The sequence below is a fragment of the Pseudoliparis swirei genome, chromosome 17 (assembly GCF_029220125.1).
Source record: "Pseudoliparis swirei isolate HS2019 ecotype Mariana Trench chromosome 17, NWPU_hadal_v1, whole genome shotgun sequence".
NCBI lineage: Eukaryota > Metazoa > Chordata > Actinopteri > Perciformes > Liparidae > Pseudoliparis > Pseudoliparis swirei.
Genome location: NC_079404.1, coordinates 18,868,193 through 18,891,772, shown reverse-complemented (window position 1 = coordinate 18,891,772; position 23,580 = coordinate 18,868,193). Strand labels below are relative to the sequence as shown.

The 23,580-nt window shown below is 42.9% G+C and overlaps 1 protein-coding gene across 1 annotated transcript in view; it reads right to left on the bottom strand.

The window, feature by feature from the left end:
• The window catches only part of LOC130206805 (protein bicaudal C homolog 1-B-like), a 64,957-nt gene extending 41,377 nt beyond the window's left edge, over window positions 1-23,580 (bottom strand). Inside the window, exons 1-2 of the mRNA XM_056434969.1 lie at window positions 23,132-23,580; window positions 4,312-4,358 (exon numbers count right to left, since the gene is read on the bottom strand). Coding sequence (XP_056290944.1) covers window positions 4,312-4,358; window positions 23,132-23,324 — 240 coding nt within the window. The 5' untranslated portion in view covers window positions 23,325-23,580. The remainder of the gene's footprint in view (window positions 1-4,311; window positions 4,359-23,131) is intronic.

The window sequence follows — 23,580 nt, the reverse complement described above, 5'->3', positions numbered from 1 at the left end:
GCCAACCCAAACCGCTGCACGGTAATTTCTAATTGCCAACGTTACCGCTCGTCTTTGAACGAGCTTGTGACAGAATTCCAGCCAGAGGCTTTAAGACAAAATGTAAAAACACCAACAGACGGATTTTGTCAGAATGGCGTGGTGGATCGAGGTGGACACCTACACATCTTAAACATTACGGCTATATCCAAACCAAATGAGGTGGAGACAGATTTAGAGAATATCGAGAGTCCTTGTTAAGATTCCTGGGAGGAGGATCTGAAGGCGCCTGGTTTGCATTACTTGCTTCAGGGACAGTTAAATTGGCTCCTTCTTTGACAGTTAACTCGGCTCCCTAACCGCCAAAACCAAATATGGGGGGAAAAAATTACAGAAGAAAGCGAAAACGAACCGATGTCCATCATTTATTTCATTACAGACCATTAACATACTACGGAGGGAGTTGAAAACATATCCAGGAAACTGGATTTTAAACAAGACTGAATCCATTATAGTGCTTCGATAATTAATGAAATACCAGCTGTCAAAAAATACAATTAGCCATTTACTTTGTTGAAAATGTGATCCCTTTCATTCTCAGCGCCATGTGATTAGTCTGTATTCATTTTGAAACGGCACAGACACTTTCCCTCAAATACTTGAGGTTCAAGTTAAACAAATAGAGCGGATCAAGGTTATTTGACAGTTCGTACATTCGACATCTCAACTCATGTCGTTAATCGCCGCCGTCTTCCCTCTCCGTGGTGCTTTACGAAGAGAACTTTGATTAGAGTTGGCCAGCAAGGCAACATTTGGGGTTTGTTCCATTACAGCGACTAAGAACCTGAAAGCGACCCGGGGCTGCTCTGACACACAGAATCTGTTTAATAAAATAAAAATAAATCCAATCTGCAATCTTGTCAGTGCAATATAAAACAGGGTTCTTACACATTTTGACCAATGGATTTCCAGGACTTTTCCAGGACTTTAAACCAAATTTCCATGACCAAACCGAAAAATTTAGAAAATCTTGCCTCTTGAGAGCGTATGCCGGCTTATATTTTGAGCGTTTTTCTTTAAAAAACATATTCATTATTTCAAACTCAGCGTAAATGAACACGTGATTATAACAAATTTCAATGACTTTTCCAAAACTTTTATGATTTAAGTTTTTTCCATGACTTTTCCAGGCCTGGAAATGACCATTTTAAAATGTCATGACCTTTCCAGGTTTTCCATGACCGTACGAACCGTGATAAAAGTTAAAAGTTTAATTTCTGTGATTCGATTGGTTGCGAGTAAGCAGTTAAGCAATAAAACGGATCAACTGCAGATCAAATCTCATGATCGAGGACATTTTCCTTCACGATCGGTGTTATACATCGTTGTAGGAAGAAACAGGAAATGTCCCTGGAGCGTTATTAATAAAGAACATTATTTCCATGTTAGAGACATTGAGGCTTTAATAGAACATGTGCTTTAAAAAACTAATCCTTGAGGCTGGACCTGCTATGAAAGACCATACGGTAATGAAAATTACCACATTTAGTCACACACACGTGACTGAGCAATGAGCACTAGAGACACGATGGGAGCAGCTTTCAAGACCCTTTAAGAGGCAAATCCTTCTATTATTGGACGTAACGACGCCTCAGAGCATTCACTAATTAAATCAGTGACAAAGAAAAGTCAGTCTCTCTCGCTTCGAACACGAGGAGACGAAGTGGCGTATTATGGTATCAGGGTTCTTACACATTTTGACCAATGGATTTCCATGACTTTTCCATGACTTTAAACCAGGCCTATTCAACTAGCGGCCCGCGGGCCGGATACGGCCCGTTTGAGTTTAACTATGGCCCGCAAGACTGCCTGCAAATCAGTATAGCTTGGTAAGAAAAAATAAAACTGACGGACACGCCTCTTTTATACATTGAGACATCTAACCCAGAGCCATTGAGTTTCACTGTTGCCTCAACCAAACCTGTATGGTTACATCTTTATGTTACGCACCTGTGTTGGTTGCCGGTGTTACACCCCTACTGGTTTTCAAACCTACTGGTTTCCCTACGCGTGCGTGCGTTGTGTTCTCTTAACATCTGCAGCGGGGCTCTGTCTCGCTCACCAGATTAGTCACACATTCACAAACATATTGCTGGAGATCTTCAAGCCACCGTTCATATCCATTTGGGCGATTACGATTGTATAAGTGAGCAGTGCATCACAGCCACGTATGAAGAAATACATTTTAGAAAAAATAAAAATAAAAAGATCGCCCGACCTGGTTTCGATCTCTTTCACGCAAAAGGAGACTGCACTCAAAGAGGCACAGTCTGTGCGCTGCGCCACCAGATATTAGTTTCAGCTCAAGTAATTCATATATTGATCCATAGTGATGCTTGTTCGCAACACTTTTGCCACACAATACCGACGCATTTTCGTGTGTGACTGTTTACCTGTGGAAATATACATTACTGTTTTTCATTTTTAGCCATTATTTGATCAATATTCTGTGCGGCCCTCACACCCCCCGTGAAAGTTGAATAGCCCTGCTTTAAACCAAATGTCCATGACCAAACTAAAATCTCGGTATAAACATGAAAAATGTCGAAAATGTTGCGTATTGAGAGCGTACGACGGCTTATATTTTGAGCGTCTTTCTTTAAAAAACATATTATTTCAAACTCGGCGTAATTGAACACGTGATTATAACAAATTTCCATGACTTTTCCCATTTTTTTTATAATTTAAGTTTTTTCCATGACTTTTCCAGGCCTGGAAATGACCATTTTAAAATTCCATGACTTTTCCAGGTTTTCCATGACCGTACGAACCCTGTGCAGGGTTTTTCCTTGGTCAAAATGAGTCTTCGGTGCTCCCCAAAAAAAATGTTGCCGCGCTACGCGCGCACGGTCTGTGTCGCTCTATCTATTCACGCACCTCACAGTTGCGTTTTGATCAGACAAGAAGACACACTTATCAACTCGATTACTATTGATCAAAACAGAACGAGGGTTCGGCTGTAGCCTACTTGAAACATACTATTGAGAACTAGAGATGCACCGATCAGGTTTTTGGGTGCCGATCACTGAAATCAGTATCTGCCGATCCGATAATACCGATCACGGTGTCAATTGAAGCATTCTATTTATTGTGTTGCATTATTGCCTCAGACTATGAGGAAATACATATATAAATCACCTCAAACATTAAAGAAATTACCGATTTCTTTAAACATTTAGGACTTTTACTTTGAAAAATGTCCTAATTGATACAATAAAATTGATTGATTGCCAGTGTAGGGGATTTCAGATATGTATGGAACACATCTGCATTATTCATTTCCTGGAACTTTTGGGGAAATCCATTTACAGGACTTTTTTTAACATACAAAAGTCTGACCTTTATTTTTATAAACTCTTCCTTGGTCCAGTAAAAATGTTTTAATGTTAGCATAATTTAAGCTAAATCTCAGAAACGATCTATAAAGATACAAAATCAGTTCATTGTTTACTTGTGTATGATTTGTCGACATCTTATTTTGAAAAACGGATGTTGTTTCACGTGGTTCTTTCCGCTAACTTTGCAAAACCGGATGTTGTGTCACGTAAATCCTTCCGCTAACTTTATCAAAACCCTCGCGCGCTCCCGATCGCATGTGTTTACCGTGAGCATCAGTCTATAGGGGATCAGACATGTGAGAGTCGGCTGAGTTGACCCAGAGATTCAACTCGGGGGACGGGGACGCCGCTCGCTGCGTGAGGATCCCCTCGTGGACCTCTGAGGCCCTCGCCGGGCGCATCGTCTCCGTTGCAGTGCGCCGCGATTGAAACGTCTGATAGTTCTCGCAGATGTTACGTCATCTGATCGGCCAAGTTTGATCGGCCGTTTTGAGAACGCCGATCAAAACCGATAATGGGAATATCGGCCGATATGGATCGGCGCATCCCTATTGAGAACATATTCGCTGACATGCACGTGATGAACACAGTTTTTTTTTTTTCTCCATCGCAGACTTTTTTTTGCCTTAGGCGCTCGGGATTTGTCATAGGCGTTCGGGAAAACGGCTTAGGCGCGCGCCCAAATGTTCTCTATGCAGGAAAAACCCTGCTGTGGTATATTATTTGCGTGAGGAAGGCCCGTGGTGTTGAGTCAGCTGCGTTATAGGATCAGAGCCCCGGAGCGATTCAACGTCATTGTTGCTCCGTTGTCGTTTGTTTTGATCCGTGATTACGAGCGACCGGAGGAGCACCTGCCACCTGCTCCCAGCTCAGAGGGCTTGAACACAACCGAAAGACAAAGCACACGCCACCCAAGTGCACACGACACACTCACCTTCTGAAAGAAATCCTCCCCGCCGTTGACTCTCCCCTCAGAGGCAGCTAGAGTGGGACAGAGAAAGAAAATGTAAATCACGAAAGACGGCTCAGTGCAATTTATTTTATTTTTTAAAACACGATGTAACCCTAAAACGGCCAAATCACACACAGATTATCCCGTTGCCTCGAAATGTTACGGTATCTTCACGTGAAGCATTTATGGCGGATCTGTATTTTTTGGGATATTGTGTTTGGTTACCGTTACCGCTCATCGAAATATGTCCCGAGTCATTATCCATAATCCTGGAGATTAGATTCATCTTCTGTGTGACAAATTGATGGATATAGTGAAAGTGTTTTGAAGTAGGCGTTAATTAAGTACGTTATCCCACACTTGGTGCACTGGTGTCTATTTCCAACTTCATAAAAAAGGCGTTCACACTTTTGAAATGTGTCCGTCAGCATGCTGTACACTTTCCCCCTGTGGGGACTACAGAATGTAAACACCTTTAACCGAACTGCCAACCTGGAAAAAATAAAATAGGCGCGGAGAGTTCCGGTGTTTTAAAGGCATTTTTAGCTCAAAATGCCAAGAAACTGACAGCTGATCCAGCGAGCTGGATGGAAACAGAGGTCCAACCGCTGTGGCCAACGGGCCGGTAGTCGCTCCAACACATCTGCAAGCGCTTTGAGCCGGAGCCGCTTTGGTGAGGCCGGATAAGTGTGGGCTCTCCGAGGAGGATTCCCCCGTTCCTCGGACATTTGAGATGACAGCGACGGTCCCGAGGGGGATTTGTTGCCGTATTTTGGAGATAAATTCATCTCGATGTTATTTGAGCACATCGAAAAATCTGTGCGCAAATATAATTTACAGAATAGTGTTACAAATGTAAAACAGAATGAAACAAAAATCGATGAATACATTAAATTAATTCACAAATCAAAGCATTTGTGAATTTTCTTCGGAACATTTACAACTTGTACGCTTAAGCCTCAATGTCCCAAAATGCACCAGTATCACTCGGCCATTTTGGGATAGCACGCCGATATTTCCATATTTCAAAGTAAGAGCATGCAGTCGTTCTATGAGCGATTTACTTTTTGTTTTTTTAATAGCCAGAGATAAGTACCATGCATTTATTATTCTATAATGTAATTTTTAAGGAGTATTAGTGCATATTTATGTTGTGTGTCTATTGGATAGCACACACTTACATTTCTGATTGAGAACGAAAGGCACCAGGACTCTCGTGGGCAACTTTAGGTCCACCTGAATATATTCAAATATATCTGGTGCAGGCCCTCACAGGCCACATGATTGCCAACTCAAGAAGCAGCTCAATTCGTCTTCTAATAGGACGATAAAATATAATGAATTGCTGAAGCAGCATCTCATAGCAGGGCTCCAGACTAACTTTTTTTACTCGAAGCACAGTGGCCCCCAACTTAAAATTTTAGGGGCGCAAGCAGAAAATTTAGGGGCGCACACTATAAATCGACTTGCAAAGTGTTCCCATCATTTTTACTTACTGAAAAATACCCCCCCCCCCCCCAGAACGCAATTTTCGGATATTAGTCGGTCGCGCGCAATTCCAGGATGCTATATTTTCATTGGTTGCTGGATTGACTCTTACCCAGATACGGGTTGTTTTCTGATTGGCTATTGTGTTGCCCATTTCTTTTTTTTGATTGGCTGATAAGTGGCTCCTCACAGCAGAACTCCAGGGGAGCGCTTGATTCCTCCACGGTGAGGGCAGCGCGGCCAGCTCATGTTGGCGCGCTGCGGCACATTAAAACATTAAATAGCCGAGAGTTTTTTTCAGCGTGAGAAATACGATGTGTGGCGGGAGTGCGTGACTTAAGACCGAAATGCGTGAGTCTCACGCTCAATGCGTGACACTTGAGAGCCCTGAATTCGGCCTCCTCGGCGCACTGGTTAGCAGCCTCTTGTCTTCTAAATGCGACTGGGAGTGGAGCTGCACTTTCATTGCACAGGTCCCGGCACATTTTATGTTTCAGACTGGCGTTGTGTTTGATCAGCGTGTCGTGTTTTAATTGTGTAGTGCCAGTCTTATCAGCACATTTCTTGTTCCCCGCATGTTGTGGGAATCGACAGCAGAATGTACAGTTCATTGAATTGGTCTCCCTGAAATACCTCAGCCAGGTGAACTCGCGCAGCCACTCATCGCGAAAGCTGAATTTCCTGCCTTCCTCACAATCTGAGTCGGACTCATTCTCGGGATTTGTCTTCTCTATATCATTAGGTTTAGGAAGAAAGTACGAACTGATAGTCCGCTTCGCCATTGTCCATTGTTTACAGGAGACACCGCTATGTAAAATCTTTGGATTCGCGCGATAACCCCCAAGACCCGCCTCTTTTCACACATTAGCCTCTAACCGTGGTCATCCCCCCCCCCCCCCCCCTCTCACACACAGGCCAGCCTTCTTCTTCTGTTTTCGTCTCCTTTCTTCTTCTTCTGGAGTTAATGTCGGTTTGCAAACCAGTCATTCAGGCATTACCGCTAACTATAGTGGGCTGAAGTGTAGAACAAGTTTTGTCAGCAACAAAAACATAAAAAATCTGCTAATTTACTGGTCGCGCATGCGCGAGTTGATGAAAAATTTACTCGTACTGTGTCTAATTTTAGGCGCAAAATGCGACCATTTGGTCGCAGTCTGGAGCCCTGCATAGAAAGACTGCGCTCTCCTACTTTTGAAATTCCGAAATGGCGTTGGCAGCCGATTGCACGCTTCCCCCAAATGGTCGCGCGATACAAGTACATTTTAGTCCGGACCGGCGGAAACTTTGTCTCAAAATTCTGCGTTTGTGTATAAAGCGAATCCACAAGCGTAAGATTGAGATTCACAAATGCCTGAATGAAAGTTTCGAATGTTAGGAAGACATTCACAAATGATTTGCATGTGTACATGTGTGTAATATGTTGTGAGATGTGTGTATATTTGCAGGTTTTACAGTTCAGGCAGAAATGCTGGCCTCAGGAATGATGGTATGAATAAAAGAAAACCAAAGTCCGATGTTTCATCTGCAGAAGACAATGCGTCGACTTTAAAATGATTGGCCGAGCCTTCGTATACAAGGTGCAATCTTTAATTTCAAAGTATGCAACGTCTGCAGTAAGATGTGAAAGGCGTCCTTGTGACTTCACCCAGCAACACCGCATTTCAAAGCACAAAAAAGAGAAAGTTGAAATCCTCATCAAGCCCAATTTCATTTTCCACCAGACCTGTCATTATGCCCTTTCGCGATACACCGGGAGCATTCAACACATGCTTGTACTTAACGCAGGCTGCCCAGTAAACACAAGCAGGCCGCGGTCGATGGAGCCAAGGAGACGGGCAGACGGCCGAGTCGTCTTTCAGATGAAATGTGTGTACGTTAAACACTCACCAGCCCCCTCCATGACAATGTCAAGGGATTTGTCAGACTAAGGAAACCAGTCTTAGACGTGGTGGACCCCTCCGGGGTGGACTTTGCTGTGCCAGATTAAAAACACTGGTACTGATGCTGACTTGATTTGATGATGTAACCTTAAATATGTACTTATACTGGTGATGTGCGAATGTGTTATGTGCTGTGGTTTTTCGAATTATTTTGTATCCATTATCTATTTATTTTGTTGTTGTTCTTTACCCTTTTATTTCTCTTTTCACTTTGTATTGTATCCTTAATGTCCTGTCTTGCTAATTTGTAAAATCCAAATAAATATATATAAAAAATTTAAAAAAACACTCACCAGTCGATTACACTAAAAACAGAATTATGGCGACTCTTTGGCTCGTCGTTCAAGACAGATTAACAATAAAAAAGGACAATCTAAGAAGTATATGTATTAGTCACCAATGGCCAAAGTAGGTCAACAGCAATTCAGAAAACATTTTCATAAAGCGTTCCCAGAAATGAAAGAAGCACTCCCACCCCCAACTATAACCCTACATCACGATATTGTGAAGCCTCAATTTAAACAAGACAGTACTTCACCCACAAAGTAAAGCGAGGAAACAGACGCGTCCAAATACGTCAATGTTTTCGTCGCTTTACCTGCTTCGGAAACACAGTTTCACACTCTCGACTTCCATGGAAGAGTGACGCCAGCAGGTGGAGAGCGTCGCAAAACGGGGAAATAACAAAGTCTCACAGATCTTTGTTTAGAGTCACAGAGGCTGGCGCTCGTCGGGACGCACCTGGCGTACAGCCAGACGCCGTAAATCAATAGAGAAGACCGTGGAAAGGAAACGCACGTTCAAATAAAAAAAGGAGTTGGGGCTATCGTGTTATTAGAAACATTGATTCTACGGTTTGGTGATGGTAGTAATGTATTCGGTGGAAATAATAAACACTTGTTGGTCACCGCTATCCCAAACTGAAACGTGCACTACCGTTCAAAAGTTTGGGGTCATCCAGACAATTTTGTGTCTTCCATGAAATCTCACTTTTATTTATCAAATGAATTGAAAATTGAATAGAAAATATAGTCAAGACATTGACAAGGTTAGAAATAATGATTAATATTTGAAGTATTAATTTTGTTCTTCAAACTTCAAGCTCAAAGGAAGGCCAGTTGTATAGCTTATATCACCAGCATAACTGTTTTCAGCTGTGCTAACATACTTGCACAAGGGTTTTCTAATCAGATATTAGTCTTCTAAGGCGATAAGCAAACACAATGTACCATTAGAACACTGGAGTGATAGTTGATGGAAATGGGCCTCTATACACCTTTGGAGATATTTCATTAGAAACCAGACACTTCCACCTAGAATAGTCATTTACCACATTAACAAAGTATAGTGTGTATTTTTGATTAATGTTATCTTTATTGAAAAAACAGTGCTTTTCTTTGAAAAGTGACACCAAACTTTTGAACGGTAGTGTACGTTTGTGTGTCTTGATCTCAAAGGATTGCATTTAAATACCCATCGAGACAAAATGTAAACACTTTTAAAGATTGGAAAATTTGAGCCGTGGGATGTACACGGACACTTGTAGAATAAACAATAAAAAAAAGGTAACTGACATCGATGAAACATGATGGAGGGTTGCAGGCTTGGCTGATGATAAAACAAGCTGCTCTAAGTGGAAGTGTTTAGATCCAATATTTAGTTTAGATAACATTCAGCTTTGGAGGTAGAATGACTAAGAACAGTGCCGTCTCTTTTTAGGTGGCCTGAAGTAAGTTATCCAAACGGATGAAAGACCCCGTTACTGCCAGCGTTTCCTGAATGAACAAAGACCAACCAAAAGGACCCGAGCAACATCTAACAGACTGGGCTTTCTCTACTCGTCTAATGGTGCTCTTTGTATCTCTGGTGTTCTTTTAGCAACTAAACAAAAGTAAATCTCACAAGGTAAATTCTATTTCAGTGGCAAATTAATGAGTTGGATACAACAACAAAAAACATAGGAAGCTAATTAAAATACAAACGAGTCATAATACTCTCCTCAGTCATGCAGTTGAACTCTGGATTATTGACCATACACAGGGTTCTTACATATGTTGACCAATGCATTTCCATGACTTTTCCATTACTTTAAACCAAATGTCCATGACCAAACTGAAATCTCAGTATACACATGAACAATTTAGAACATTTTGCGTATTGAGAGCGTACGCCGACTTATATTTTGAGCATCTTTCTTTTAAAAAACATATAAATTATTTTAAACTCGGCGTAAATGAACATGTGATAACAAATTTCCATGACTTTTCCAATTTTTTTATAATTTAAGTTTTTTCCATGACTTTTCCAGGCCTGGAAATGACCATTTTAAGATTCCATGACTTTTCTAGGTTTTCCATGACCGTACGAACCCTGATACAATACATCCCAGCATACATTTCCCTAGAACGGTCATTGATTTGTAAACTTACTGGATACGTGACAGGTCTGTTATTACTCAGAGAAAACATTTACCGAGAAGGAAAAAGAAAAACGACGTGCGAAGTGACAGATGGGACCGAGTGTGCCTGCAGCTCCTGTGAGGCTCAGCAAGTCGGGCCAGTCATGAGACAACAAGCCATGTGCGGGTCGCTCTGGCATGATAACTCCATTTAGAGTTAAAAAAATTACATTTCAGCTGCACTCCAAAAACTGCCTCATAAAATGTTGAATTTCACATAAAGAAGTATTTCCTATAGAAACACTAAATTGCAAAGAATGACATGCCATCTCCTCTTCTCCTGGACACATCCAAGAAAGACATTACTGTCCAACACCAGTGTGGGAGAAGAAGGAGAGTCAAACACACACACACACACACACACACGTGAACATGTCAAGCGGCAGCACAGTCAGACTTTAAAGTCAACTGATCAGGGTTTTTACACATTTTGACCAATAGATTTCCATGACTTTTCCATGACCTTTCCATGACTTTAAACCAAATTTCCATGACCAAACTGAAATCTCGGTATACACATGAACAATTTAGAACATTTCGCGTATTGAGAGCGTACGCCGACTTAAATTTTGAGCGTCTTTCTTTTAAAAAAACGTATTAATTATTTTAAACTCAGCGTAAATGAACATGTGATTATAACAAATTTCCATGACTTTTCCAAAACTTTTATGATTTACGTTTTTTCCATGACTTTTCCAGGCCTGGAAATGACCATTTTCAAATTCCATGACTTTAAACCAAATTTCCATGACCAAACTGAAATCTCGGGATACACATGAACAATTTAGAACATTTTGCGTATTGAGAGCGTACGCCGACTTAAATTTTGAGCGTCTTCCTTTAAAAAAAACGTATTAATTATTTTAAACTCGGCATAAATGAACATGTGATTATAACAAATTTACATGACTTTTCCAAAACTTTTATGATTTACGTTTTTTGCATGACTTTTCCAGGCCTGGAAATGACCATTTTAAAATTCCATGACTTTTCTATGACTTTTCCATGACTTTAAACCAAATTTCCATGACCAAACTGAAATCTCGGGATACACATGAACAATTTAGAACATTTTGCGTATTGAGAGCGTACGCCGACTTAAATTTTGAGCGTCTTCCTTTAAAAAAACGTATTAATTATTTTAAACTCGGCATAAATGAACATGTGATTATAACAAATTTACATGACTTTTCCAAAACTTTTATGATTTACGTTTTTTCCATGACTTTTCCAGGCCTGGAAATGACCATTTTCAAATTCCATGACTTTTCCATGACTTTTCCATGACTTTAAACCAAATTTCCATGACCAAACTGAAATCTCGGGATACACATGAACAATTTAGAACATTTTGCGTATTGAGAGCGCACGCCGACTTAAATTTTGAGCGTCTTCCTTTAAAAAAACGTATTAATTATTTTAAACTCGGCGTAAATGAACATGTGATTATAACAAATTTACATGACTTTTCCAAAACTTTTATGATTTACGTTTTTTCCGTGACTTTTCCAGGCCTGGAAATGACCATTTTAAAATTCCATGACTTTTCCAAGTTTTCCATGACCGTACGAACCCTGACTGATTAATTTAAACGGCACGCAAGCCAGAACTAATAGTTTGCCGTTACCAAGTTAGCCGGACTTCAGCGCGTTCACACTTGTCGAAACAAACACGAGATATCCAACGCGTTTGGTTTTGGTCTTGTTTGGCACTTGAGCCGAGAGGAATCCGATACGGACCGCGAGTGGAAACATGAACCGTGTGAGCACAACATCCTGTTGGCACATGTGGTGTGGAGACCGGCCGTGGGAGAAGTCGCAGCAGAGGCAGGAGGGTGTCGTATGAACTCTGAAGAACACAACGATGGAGAGACCGATAGTCTCGTCCTCCTCGCCGCTTATTCTGAAACCGCACGGTGCCATCGGGTTAAAATACGTAGCGGCTCCAGCGCTCTAAAAAAAACATAAACAACAACATTTTTGACTGAGCTACTCGAGACACCATCGGGTCCACGGAGGGGCTTCTTCAAAAAGCACTTGTCTGGGTCAAGACCTCGGAATAAAGGTTAAGTGCACTACTTGATGGAAGAACAACTGAACGCTTTGTCGGTGAGATTAAGAGCGACATCATCATTAAGGATGACATCATCGATTAAGAGCGCCGGGGATGACATCATCCTGCGTGAGAGCCATAACTATGGTGACAAGCATCAAGGAGATGAGTTCCAGTAATAATTGTGGAATAATACTTGTAAATTGTTACGCCCGCTCCTCATGCTGTGCATGCTGCTTCAGGCGAGCTGCTGTGAGAGGAATGGAGGCACCAGGTTCTGATAACTAAGAAGAATGCGTGGGTTAAAAAACCCCACAACATCTCTGGTTCTGCTACACTGATTATGATCTTTTTTTGGGGGGTTTTCTTACTGACAATTGGTGGATATTGAATTAGCTGCTGCTATCTTCACCACCACTGCAGCGTCTTCGTGAACAGAGAATAATGTAATGTAAGGCGAGAGACGGATTAGTTAGAGCAAATAAAACGCTCTTCTCAAAACACAAAACTGCTTTATTGAACATGATGCGACTGAATAATTCAGTGAAAACAAATGATTATAAGGCTACTTCGTCTCAAACAAACAGTTTAAGAGGGTTGTTCGTCCTCGAATCCTCTGACTACAAGTCGTAGATCATGTGTGATCCCTGCTGAACAATTGGTTTTTAAAGTTATTGTTGCGTTGATGATCAACATCTGAGGTCAGCTGCTTACTGGAAACCTTTTCACATGCGGGAAACCACCACGTTCCATTGTGTTGGCTCTCAGATTCTCAATCCCTTCTTCACAATATTTACATTTGTTTGTGTCATGTTGATTCGATTTGCAAACATTCATCGCGGTCCCTCTTTCTCAAATAATTGACAGGCATTTAACCACAAGAATGCACAGCCCCTGCCTTTGATAGCCAAGAAGGCTAGGATTTTGTCCGCCATCTGAAAAAAAACCATTTTAAATTATAGGCTTTCCTTGAAACTGATCGGACGCTGAAAAGAACATCCCACATTTCTCATATTTTACTGGCTTTAGCAGCTCGGATTTGCATCAATGAGACCTCGTTTCCATTGTTTCTAGAACGGTCTAGAAGCGTTTTCTTGGCCCAGGTTACGCGAGGACAACACGGCTCCTCCCTTCCAGCATCACGGCTGAAAAACGAAACAAGACCCCCGAGCACACGCATCACATGTCGCAATCAATTCTGTCCTCTGGCGTTTCTTTTTTTTTTTTTCACACGGAGGAATGAATCTAAAGCAGATATTGATTTTGACAAAGTAAAAAATGACGGTGGCAGTTCATCAGATCCCCGCCCCGTTCTTGGCTCCGTCTAATTACACAATGCGTCAAATCGCCGTCGAGGACTCGACGCTGGCAGACTGCACGGGGTCTGGTATCCATTATTTTGTGGAGAGACGTGAACTTTCAGGGAGATTCCGCTGCTTTGACACCGAAGGAATGTAAACAGTGTTGACTTTTACAGTTATGGCTTCGATCAACACAACAATCAAATAATCAATAGAGACGCATAACAAACCAAACGGAGAAGGCTTGACGGGAATATGTTCACTATTAGCGAGTTTCAGTCCGGGTTCAACGGAAAGGTGAACCAATCCTTCATGACTTTCCACCAACAAGAGGACAAATACCTCATAGCACCTCAATATCCTTTTTTTTTTTTAAACACACACCACTATATCATAAAAAGGGGGAGTTTATACACATGGTTAACCCGACATTTGTGCCGTGCCAGAATGATCAAGCAAAGTCGATGAAGTCAAAACATCTCTATAAAGACAGGAGCTCTTTAAGTTACAAAAAGTAAGGAGAGACCCTGAAGGCACCGAGTAAATCTCAAAATTTGCAGAGCCGCTTACACAAAATCCTCTGCACTGGCACCGATCACAAGAGGAGTTAAGGTGGAATTTGGGATGTTCACAGAAAAAGTAGAAGAAAGCATTGCGAGGAGAAAAGTTAGACAACTCTTTATTTCACCAGGATAGGATTTCATAACAAAATGACAACTCCAATCCAGGAACGGTTTGACGTCTTCACACCAAAAGCTAAACTACTTTTCGCATCGCCCAAAACGCGTGAGTTTACTCGCTCGACCGTTCACCGCGTTCTCGCCACAAGCGTCGAGACGCTCCGCGAGGGGCGGGGCTTATCTCCGTGTCTCGTCTCCGTAAAGAGCGTTATCATCTCCTTCATCCACCAGAATAACTAACCACTAGTTCTGCTTTATATTTGTCGTGAACATCCCACACACTAACGCCCTCGTGTTTGGGTTCATGACATCACCCGTAGGCTCACTCGGCTCGGTCACTTTCACCGATGAAGTTACCGTTACGTCTGAAAGACTTCCGCTTCCAGCGCTACGAGAGCGGAACTCGAGAGCCGATTGGCCCGAGTTGTGAGATGACCGCCTCAAAGTTGAAATATTTAAACTTTACGAAAATTGCGCCGCTGAAAACGCGCCGCTGCAAACGCGTCGGCCACATCGCGTCGCCCCAAACGCCCCGCCCGGGAAAATATTGCGTCTATCGCAGCCACACGCGTCTGTACGTTGACTTTTCATGGGATTCGGTCACGCGAAAATATAGTTTCGCTTTTGGTGTGACCTTCAGTCCACTGTCGGCTCACACGCCTTTACTAAAGTGAGACGGATGGCTATCAGGGCCAGACACGCGAGCTCTCGTGAGAATGAAAGAACTACATTTCCCATATATTTAGGGGAGCGTGATGTTTTCACGCCAGATCTCCAATGCCCTCCTCACCGGTGTGTGTGCAGCAGCTGACTCAACACACAGCTAATGAGATGAGCCTCCGGGAGCCGAAGCAAAACACGAGCGCACACGCAATGGACCGTGTACTTGTCATTTAAACATGGGATACGTCTCCGTGCTGCGGCTGATTTAGCAAAACAAATAACAAACTTTGAGTTATTTTGACTGCAGCTGCTATTCAAATTGGGATACGAGGGGGAATGATAACTTTTACAATGTTAGAACTGTTATTGAAAAACAATACAATGATAACTGGATTTTTTTTTAGATGATCTGTACCAATCAAGTAGATTTATGAAGTCTATATAATATGACATGTAGGCCAAGACTTCTCTGCAGCACCATGTGGATTTGACAATAGTCCATATTGTAATTTATCACTTTAGTATTTTATACTGGACAAGGATCTGAATCTGCAATTATTTTTGACTGACTTCTTAAATAAAACAGTGGGAGTTTGTTTGGCTGTTGCACAAAACCGCACACGGGAGCCCCGAAGAACTGAACACTTCAGAACTCGGTGCATCGGAACCACAGTCACTTCTCTTTGGTAGAGGAGCGACCACCGAACACGTCGGCCAACTCCCGTATCGAGCAAAAATCACACTCTTTGCTGGAAACCGCTCCTCTCGCCTCTCAACTCCTGCCGGGTTGCCGAGCAACTGCGCTATCAAATCAATGCCCCCGAGTGCCACATGTTGCGGCGCTTTTCCCGCCGACCAAGACGACACCAGGACGGAGAAACGGGACTCTGCGACCCTGAGGTCACACAAACGAGAAGGTCTAAATATAATGAGAAACAGACTTTGAGTTATGGTTCCCCCCCCCATTAGGACCTCACTTTTATTTACACAAGAGGATCTTTTATTTTAATAAGACATAGCCTAGACTAGCATGAAACTGCTGCTGGTAACACGTTTGGGTTATCATCTCCTCCATGAACGCTCCTCCTGAGTGAACGGTGCCACGTGATTACACAACGCTGGACATTCCTGGTGCCTGGTATCCACCGTGTGAGATCCCCCACGGAGCGAAGGAAGTCAGTCTCACTCACTTTTTTTATTTTTTATTAATGCTCTAACGTGCACCTGCTGCTGTGATCCTGAAATTTCCCGACTGTGGGACTAATAAAGGGTTGTGGAAGTTGCATCACAATTAAAACGCAAAACACAATTCCTCAAGTTGAGCACACAAGTGTGTGTCTCGTTTATTCCGTATCACAAAAAGGAATGAACACAAGATGGCGCTGCCCAGATACCAAACCCGCATGGGGCTCCACGTCACAACAACAACACAACACTTAAAGGGACCGCGATCCCGGAACAGTCACACTGATGTGTGTGACTCATTACATTAACCCTTGTGTTGCCTTCGGGTCATTTTGACCCGATTCAATGTTTAATGTCGGTGTTCTTTCGGGAGTCAACAAACAAACATAAAGTACCTCACACTTAAACTTGGAAAACAATATTAATTCTAATAATTTTCTGGAGATTTTAATAGCTGGGGTCATATTGACCTCAAGGGTAAAATATGTTAGTAAATATAAAGGTAACAGGAGGGTGAAACATTGAATCGGGTCAAATTGACCCGAAGGCAACACAAGGGTTAATAATTGTGTAAAGAACTACACCAGGAACAAGGGTGAATTATGATATCACATTCACTACAGGGTTATCTTATCTTATCTTATCAGCTGGCCGAGAGTTGCACCGTACACCTGACGTTGGGCTATTGGGAAATGATGGACATTTCTCTCAACCTTAAGATGCGTTCACACCAAAAGCGAAACTATTTTTTCGCGTGACCGAATCCCATGAAAAGTCAACGTAGACGCATGTGGCTGCGATAGACGCGATATTTTCCCGGGCGGCGCGGTTGGGGCGGCGCAATTTTCGTCCCGAGTTGAAATATTTCAACTTTGAGGCGGTCATCTCGCAACTCGAGCCAATCAGCTCTCGAGTTCCGCTCTCGTAGCGCTGGAAGCGGAAGTCTTTCAGACGTAACAGTAACTTCATCGGTGAAAGTGACCGAGCTGAGTGAGCCTACGGGTGATGTCATCAACCCAAACACGAGGGCGTTAGTGTGTGGGATGTCCACGACAAGTATAAAGCAGAACTAGTGGTTAGTTATTCTGGTGGATAAAGGAGATGATAACGGTCTTTACGGAGACACAGAGATAAGCCTCGCCCTCATGGAGCGTCTCGACGCTCATGGTGTGAACACGGTGAACGGTCGAGCGAGTAAACTCACGCGTTTTGGGCGACGCGAAAAATCGCTTCGCTTTTGGTGATTCCGTTCGGCTCTAATATGAAATCTCTGCCCATGGACTCACTCCCCCCCCCCCTTTCTCTTTTGCTCAAGAGGACAATATTCTGTCGTCTGCCAGGAATTCAATCAATCAGGTGCTCTTGTAAAAATGCTTTCTCTCCAATCAAGGCAAGTGGGGAAAAAAGGCAGATTGTACTGGATGTTGAATGAGGAGAGAGAGAACAACAAACCAAAAGCCGAGGTTCTCCAAAGATAAACACGGAGCGCTCTCGGGGTGGGGTTCAGGTCGGGCGGTGTGCATGCGTGTGTTTCTGCATGTATGCCGGTGTGGCGAGTGCGCACGCGTGCGGGTTAAGTCGAGGGTGCCCCCCCCCCCCGCCAAAGAAACGTTTCAAAATACCAACCGCAAACCAGACAGAATGTAAATCCGCACTTTGAAAAGGGTTGAAGTCAAAAGAGCTTTGAGGGACGTAGAAAAACAGGGATTCATTTCAGCCCATTTACAGTTCCAGAAGCGGGTCAGGGCACTCCAGCTCCACTCGGTTGGCTGAAACGGGACTCCTGCTTTTATTTTCTTGGAGTAATGAATTACAGGTTTTTCCGCCGACCGAAGCTCAATTATATTACAGCTCCTGAAAGCTTCATCATGCCCAGGATGAAGGAATTCAACGCGTAAGCAAAGCCGAATAGAATTGTTTAATTGTATCAGCATGTCTCAGTAAGAGTGAAAGGGGGGAGGTGTGTGTGTGTGTGTGGGGGGGGGGGGGGGGGGGCACTGAGCAAAGCACAGGGAAGGGACAGCTGGAGATGGCATGGCTCTTAAAAACTACTACAATTTAGAACGATACACTCATTTCATCTTTCTCCTTGCACTTAATTAAAGCTATGCATATGCACATATAAAATTCATAATTTCAACAATAAAAGGAAAGAAGAGTCAATCGTACCCGTTGCCTCAAATTGACAACTGGAGAAGCGCGCTCTCATTTCAAAAGGTCAAAGTTCAATCCGACTGAATTATGTGCAAGGAAAATTACTGACGGAAGCAAATGCAGGACGACTGTGATGAAATTAATGATGTGAAGATTTATTTTGTCTCGACAGTGGCAACTCCTCTTATTGAGGTCCACAGCTACATAATACAAACTGCTGCTTTGACTCATTCACGACCCTCACACACACACACACACACACACACTCTGCACAGAATCTGGTTTAAACATCCCAATATCTCAAAATGACAGATGTCAACCTCGTTTGAGGGAAAACACAATTTCCCCATCAGAAAGGATTTCCTGTCTGGCGTCAGTTTATCGTTTCCACTATTCCGTGTTTTTCCTAAAAGGTGATCCGTGAGGTTTCCTCTCAGTTTCCTTCACATCGGACTAATGTTATGGCATTACAATGAAAAGAGTACATCTGTAAATGAATCCAACGTGAGTGTTTTGTCTCATTAATTATGGGGGAACAAGGTGTTTTATTCAAATGTTTACGCTGTCAATTTACCCATGCAAAAATAAAATGTTAAAATTGTATTATTTGGACTTTAATTTGGACTTCTCCCCCATGATACGGACCAAAGTGGCTTTTTAAAAATCACTAATATATTCACGATTATCGTCCCTCCCCTCATCATGATGTATCCGATTCTTCTACAGCCCACTTTCGACTTTTGAGCCACAAAACTGAGTCCGAGACAAAAATGTCTGTGGAGTGTTTACAATAATATTTCCACCTGGGTTCGGTTGGATTTGAAGGTGGGCTGTGTTGTAGTTTTAGGATGAAGATCAACAACTTCACAACGGATCTGATGGAAGCTGGAACAACAGAGCACTGTTCAGATGCTCTAGTGGGAGCAATAGAAAAGGAGACAGACAGAGAGAGAGAGAGAGAGACGAGAGAACGAGAGAGACAGCGAGAGCGACAGAGAGAGAGAGAGAGAGAGAGCCTGTAGCACATTCCCACAAGACACTCACTTCCTGTCTGAGCGTCTTACTCAGCACCCAGGAGGAAGAGGATGAGGCCCTCACACACTCGCCTCATTACGTTGGTACAGAAACCAGAGAAAGAATTCTCCAAACGATAAAAAAAAGGGGAAAATACAGAAATGTTCCCTTCTCAGGGGCGGAGCTTCCACCGGCTTCCAAATTAATATATTCATATTCTTTTGTGTCTCAACACACGTGGTCAGATCAACTCTCCGATGACATCATCACTGCATACCGGGGATACCTGCGAAGGCCTCGTGTTTCCTCATGACCGTGAAATGCAACAACAATGTTTCCATTCTGAAACAAAGCCACCCAGTTTGGGAGCATGACCGTACATTAGTTCAGTGAAGAAAATGATACACGTCGCCTCATTGCTGGCTGCTGTGGCGGTTACTCAGCAAACATGTGAAGTTGTGTGCACACACTGGCTCCCCGGGGGGGGGGGGGGGGGGGCACGCTGTGAGAAACACCACGAAACTCTCATCGTAGTCGCAGCTGGGGAAACCTCAAACCGACCCGTACATACCCGAATACATCATGTGTGGATACAAAAAAATGATGATGTGGAAAACCTTGCTGCACATGAAGAGGAGACGCACTCGGCTTGGTTGAAGGAAATGTTACATCTTTCCCACACTTTCCCCGTGTCTTCACTTTCTAACACATGTAACACAAAGTTATCTTCCACTGTTCCCTGTCGACATAAAACTATCTTTCATGCCTGTGTCGAGGCACCCAAGCCATTAAATGGGAGCTCTATTGTGGCGTGCCAACAGTCCAACAGTTAAACCCAGATGGCTGGCAGGGAGAGATTTTGTTGTCACTTGACACTATTTACTGATCGAAGCCCAGCAACCTGCACCCCTTGCCAATGCCAGGGACAGTAAATTCGTTCGGTGTGGACATGCTGCTCAGGAAGATGAGAATAAACAGAAATCAACCAAACGGTCAGCCAAGAGGTCGATGACGATAGCAGGTAATCTGGAAAACATAAACGTTTCATACTCATCTCTGTTTACCTGCATCACAGCGTAATTCCTAATCATCACAATGAGCTCGCTTGTTATTTAAACAATGTCAACGCAGAGAGCAAAGGAAAAGGTGATTGATTGAAGTATCAGGAATTGATAAGCCAATTATGAGTAGGGTACAGTGGACAAGTAAATGCAATTGAACTGCAGAAATGAAAATGTCAACTCGTTAAATAAGCGATATAATCCTTAATATAAGTATTTATGCTGTCGTAAAATATTTCCTCATTTCTATTTGAAATGAAAACTGTGACAATAACTTCCTCAATCGATTAGTTGATCAATAGAGTCTTCAGGAAAGTACTTTTAAATACATTAAATATTTTGTTTTTATAATGTTTCTTTTAAGAACTGAATATATTGGGTATTTTGACTGCGTATTTTGACTTCCCACACCCGTGGCCAGCTTTGATGAGCATTACGATTGTGTGACCTTTTATAGGTCAATCTGACAAATATGATCAATTATGAAAATAATTGTCACTTGCAGCCCAATTAAAAATGACTTCTCTCTCAAATCAATGTGTCCCTATTCTTTGTGCATTGTCTTGATTCATGTGTCCATCGGTTGGTATTTTCTCTACCAATTGAAAAAAGAAGCACGGAGGTGTAGGAATGAGTTATCCATAAACCAGAGTGAATTCATGTTCAGCATACCTTACACCTCACAGCAGTTTACTTACAAAATGAACCACCGGCATCATCCTTTGTAAAAGAGGATGTTGCGGTTGACACAGATGGCCATTTCAGCCCTGCGAGAAAAAAAATGCAAACGAGTGCAGGAACATTACCTGGATAGATGCTAAGCTTTCTTTGGAAAGTAATCGCTGCATGTATCAAGCCGTGGCTCTTTTTTCGGTCAAGCACTCTTCATTTTCCGGGAAAGAGAAGCCATAGATAGTCAAAAACAATAAAACACAAAGAACAAATATACAAGAGTTGCCATAAAATGATTTCATTAGAGTCCAGATTCTGGCCTTTGGAACATGATGTACCACACAGCTCGTCCAATCAAAACACAGCCAGATGTTCCAGAGATCGGCTCCAACTTGAGGCGCCTAAAAGACCCATATACTGGGGTTTGAATTTACATCTATGGCTCCGATCTCTGAAACAAATCTAGACGACCGCTGGAGCTTGTGGTCCTCATGTGCAAAAACTCAACAGATGCAAAGACTGTGTCGCTTCATAGAACGCAACCAGACATCCTGGATTAGAGGTCAGAGGCCAAAGGTTGGAGCAGTTTCACAGTTGAGAAACTGAGGCATTTAAACCTGAGCCTACAACTGACCGGAAAAACTCGGAGACAGATGAGCACGCCAGCCGTTTGTACTCGCGCAGCCTCGCTGATGTCACGAGGCTGCAGTTGGGAATCAAGATGTTGCCAGAGATACAAGACCGCACTGACAAAGCGGTAAAGCCCAGGTTGACTGGAGAGATAGACACGGCACAAACAGACGTAAAAAAAAAAAAAAGGGCACTTTTAGGAACGGCGCACGGTTTTTCCGGGACACTCAGATTCAGGGCCGGCCTCTGGTTAAGTTGTTTTCCTGGAAGAGTTGGGGATGACATGGAGCTTTGAGGAATGTACCGAGCAGTGAGGCAGCCACCGGGACATTCTCAAGGGGAACTATATCTATGCGCGTGTGTGAGTGTGTATAGGAAAAACGTACTTCAGGACCAGACACTCGATGTTGATTACTCCAAGAAGAAGTCACACATTTAAATCACAACTTAAAACATTACAAACGAACAGCTTTCTCCAAGTTACAGTGAGAAAACCAAAAGCTGTGCTTGTTAGAATGCTAAATCAGTTTTTTTTAATTCACAGTACAATTATGACCAATGTTCCTCCAGAAAGTTATTATTTGGCTGCTTCTCTGCCTTTTTGGAAATCACAACGAAAAACAGCTCATTCACCGCGGGCTCCAATATTCCACACGCTTGCGTTTTGAAATGTGTGATAAATGAGCTCAAGTTCCTGAGACTCAGGGACATTTCAACAGAGAGGCCTGGCATGGCTTGTATAATGTTCACTTGCACGTGATCAGAGGAGAGAATAAACTGCATCACCAAAACCAATAGTAACATTACACAGTCAACATGACAGTGAAAAACAAATGAGATTTTTAAGAATCTTGCATTACGTTTCGAGGCAGAAGTCATGATGGAAACTATTGCGATTGTACTTGTATACACTTTTTTGTGTTGCTTCCTGAAAAGTAACTCCATGTTCAGGTCAACATCAGTTTAGTCTACAAACAAATAAACGCACACCATGGGAGCTGGTGCAGCGCCAGCCTGTGGTCGGGGCGGGTTACTACTTCCATTAGAACAACATCGATCTTTTTTTATTTTGTTTATTTATCTCTAACTCTTCAACTTTCCGTTTTCAAACTTACGTTTTTTACTACACGTACTCGCCGTAAAACTACCAACTTATTTCCACGATCAACGTGTAATTTGCTTTTCTACCACTAATTGGAAGCCGAAAGCTAATTGAAGCCTAATTGTCTTAATTGGTTCGTTTCAGATCTCACGCACGCGACACGCGCGAGTCCCCTGGCCGCGCGAAGGAGTTACCAACATGGCAGCTCAAGTAGCGAGCGTGTAATTGTGTGTCTAACATAAACACAAGGGCCCAAAGAGGGCGGCTAAAGTGTGCAGCTTCTCGGAAACAACGGGGATGAAACTAGACAGGATACAAGCTATAAAAAAAAAGCCCGCGTCACCCAGTGGAAATACTCAAATGTACCCCCTTTGAAGTTAGCCGTTTAATTTATATTGTTACCTAATAGCATGACTTCCAACTTTTTGCGGTCCACCCGAAACCTCTCCTCGGTCCACTCCGGGTCGGGCAGCGGGCAGAGTCCGCTCAGGTCCTCCTCTGATCCCGGGAGAGGAGAGTCGGCGCTGCGCTCGCTGTTGGAGCCCTGGTCCGACTGCAGCAAGTATCCGCTTAAAGCGTCGCACTGGGCAGCCATTGCGCCGCTCAGCAACTTCTCCAGTGGCCACTGCGTTTTATTCAAAGTTAGGTCGAGCCGAGGCGAAGCAGTTTGAACTTCTGTTAACTTAAAAACAAAACAAAAAGGTGTTTTAATTCCGTCACTTCGCGGTGCTGTGCGGGCTCATTGCAGCGCGGTTGAGAGACATTTCCTCCGCAAGCTTCTTTTCAAGACCCTTCGTTTCCCCCCATTTACAGGCAGACTTCTGTAAAGTATGCAGCAGCCCGCTGGTCCT